Source organism: Entamoeba dispar, genomic scaffold (assembly GCF_000209125.1).
Source record: "Entamoeba dispar SAW760 scf_1105229458213 genomic scaffold, whole genome shotgun sequence".
Classification (NCBI taxonomy): domain Eukaryota; phylum Evosea; order Mastigamoebida; family Endamoebidae; genus Entamoeba; species Entamoeba dispar.
Window position 1 is genome coordinate 1 of NW_001853080.1, and position 1,227 is coordinate 1,227.

The 1,227-nt window shown below is 19.7% G+C and overlaps 1 protein-coding gene across 1 annotated transcript, besides 3 other annotated features; it reads left to right on the forward strand.

Annotated features, from left to right (window-relative positions):
- Positions 1 to 41: 41 nt before the first annotated feature.
- Positions 42 to 76: a sequence feature (AT_rich).
- Positions 77 to 552: 476 nt separating this feature from the next.
- EDI_273600 (uncharacterized protein) lies at positions 553 to 1,146 on the forward strand (the record flags this gene model as incomplete). Its single annotated transcript, XM_001734340.1, has 1 exon — positions 553 to 1,146. One exon carries the CDS (start codon positions 553 to 555, stop codon positions 1,144 to 1,146), a length of 594 nt encoding a protein of 197 aa, XP_001734392.1.
- Positions 588 to 616: a sequence feature (AT_rich).
- Positions 833 to 868: a sequence feature (AT_rich).
- Positions 1,147 to 1,227: the final 81 nt, after the last annotated feature.

The window sequence follows — 1,227 nt, forward strand, 5'->3', positions numbered from 1 at the left end:
TATTCAATTACTTTTAAAGTACATTTCTTTTTATTGAACACATTAATATTAAATTATTCAATTAATATATTTTTTTGGTAAATCTAAGTATCTAATATTTATATGATTCTAATGTCATAAATTTATTTTATTCATTGTTTTCTTCCATTTTATTTATTATTCAATTATCTTATTTTCATAGGAAGATATATTGTTTTTTTTTTGAGTGTTTTGTATTAAGAAGAATTCTGTATATATTCTATTGAATTGAGTATAATATGTTTTATGAAAGAATCCATCAGTTTTAATGATATTCTGAAGAAGTTGTTTTATAAACAGTAGTTGTATTCTGGAATAGAATAACAACCAATATAACTGACAAAATGGTTTTTTTTTATTTTGAAGTTGTTGAAGAAAATATTTGATTGTGTAATTAAATTGATTTTTTTTTCTTTAAGACAACAAAAGTATTATTTATTGAGAATGAATTTTCAATCTATCTGTTCAAAGAATTCATTGAAATTTGAAAAAAAAGAACTTTATAAAAATAAAATCAAAACAATTTCAGTTAAAATGAAAACCTTATCAAATAGTTACAAAGGAGAATCAAAATTAAGTAAAATAATATTTAAAAATTCATATTCTACAACAACAACACCTCCATTAGAAAAAACATTATTTATGTTTTCAAATATTTGTATTATGAATAATGATTATTTAATTGAAGGGAAATTAGAGTTATGTTCAATTGATGGGATTATTACATTAAAATACATACCAACATTAAATTTACAAACAAATTCAACAGAAAATTTAGGAGAATTTGAATATATTTTAAAAGTAGAACATATTGAATTAATTGAAATTTTAAATACTAAAATAATTAATTCAACTACAAACAAACGATTCTATCAAATTCATTTTAAAACACAAACACATGTATTTCTTATTTATCCAAATTTCTTATTTCCAACAACTGCAACAATAGATATTCTTATTGAACAAATTAATATGAATGGATTTAAATGTATTTTAAATCATCCTATAAAGAAAGATATATTTCCAATATCTTATCAAGTTAAACAACAAATATTTGATAATGAAAATTCTCAAATTGATAAACATATTCCAATTTCTCAAAACATAAAGAAAATGAAACAATTTTAACAAATGGTATTGATAAAGTATATAAATCATTATCTCTTCCATCAACAATACGTCATAGATCAAAAAGTGTTTGTTTAATAT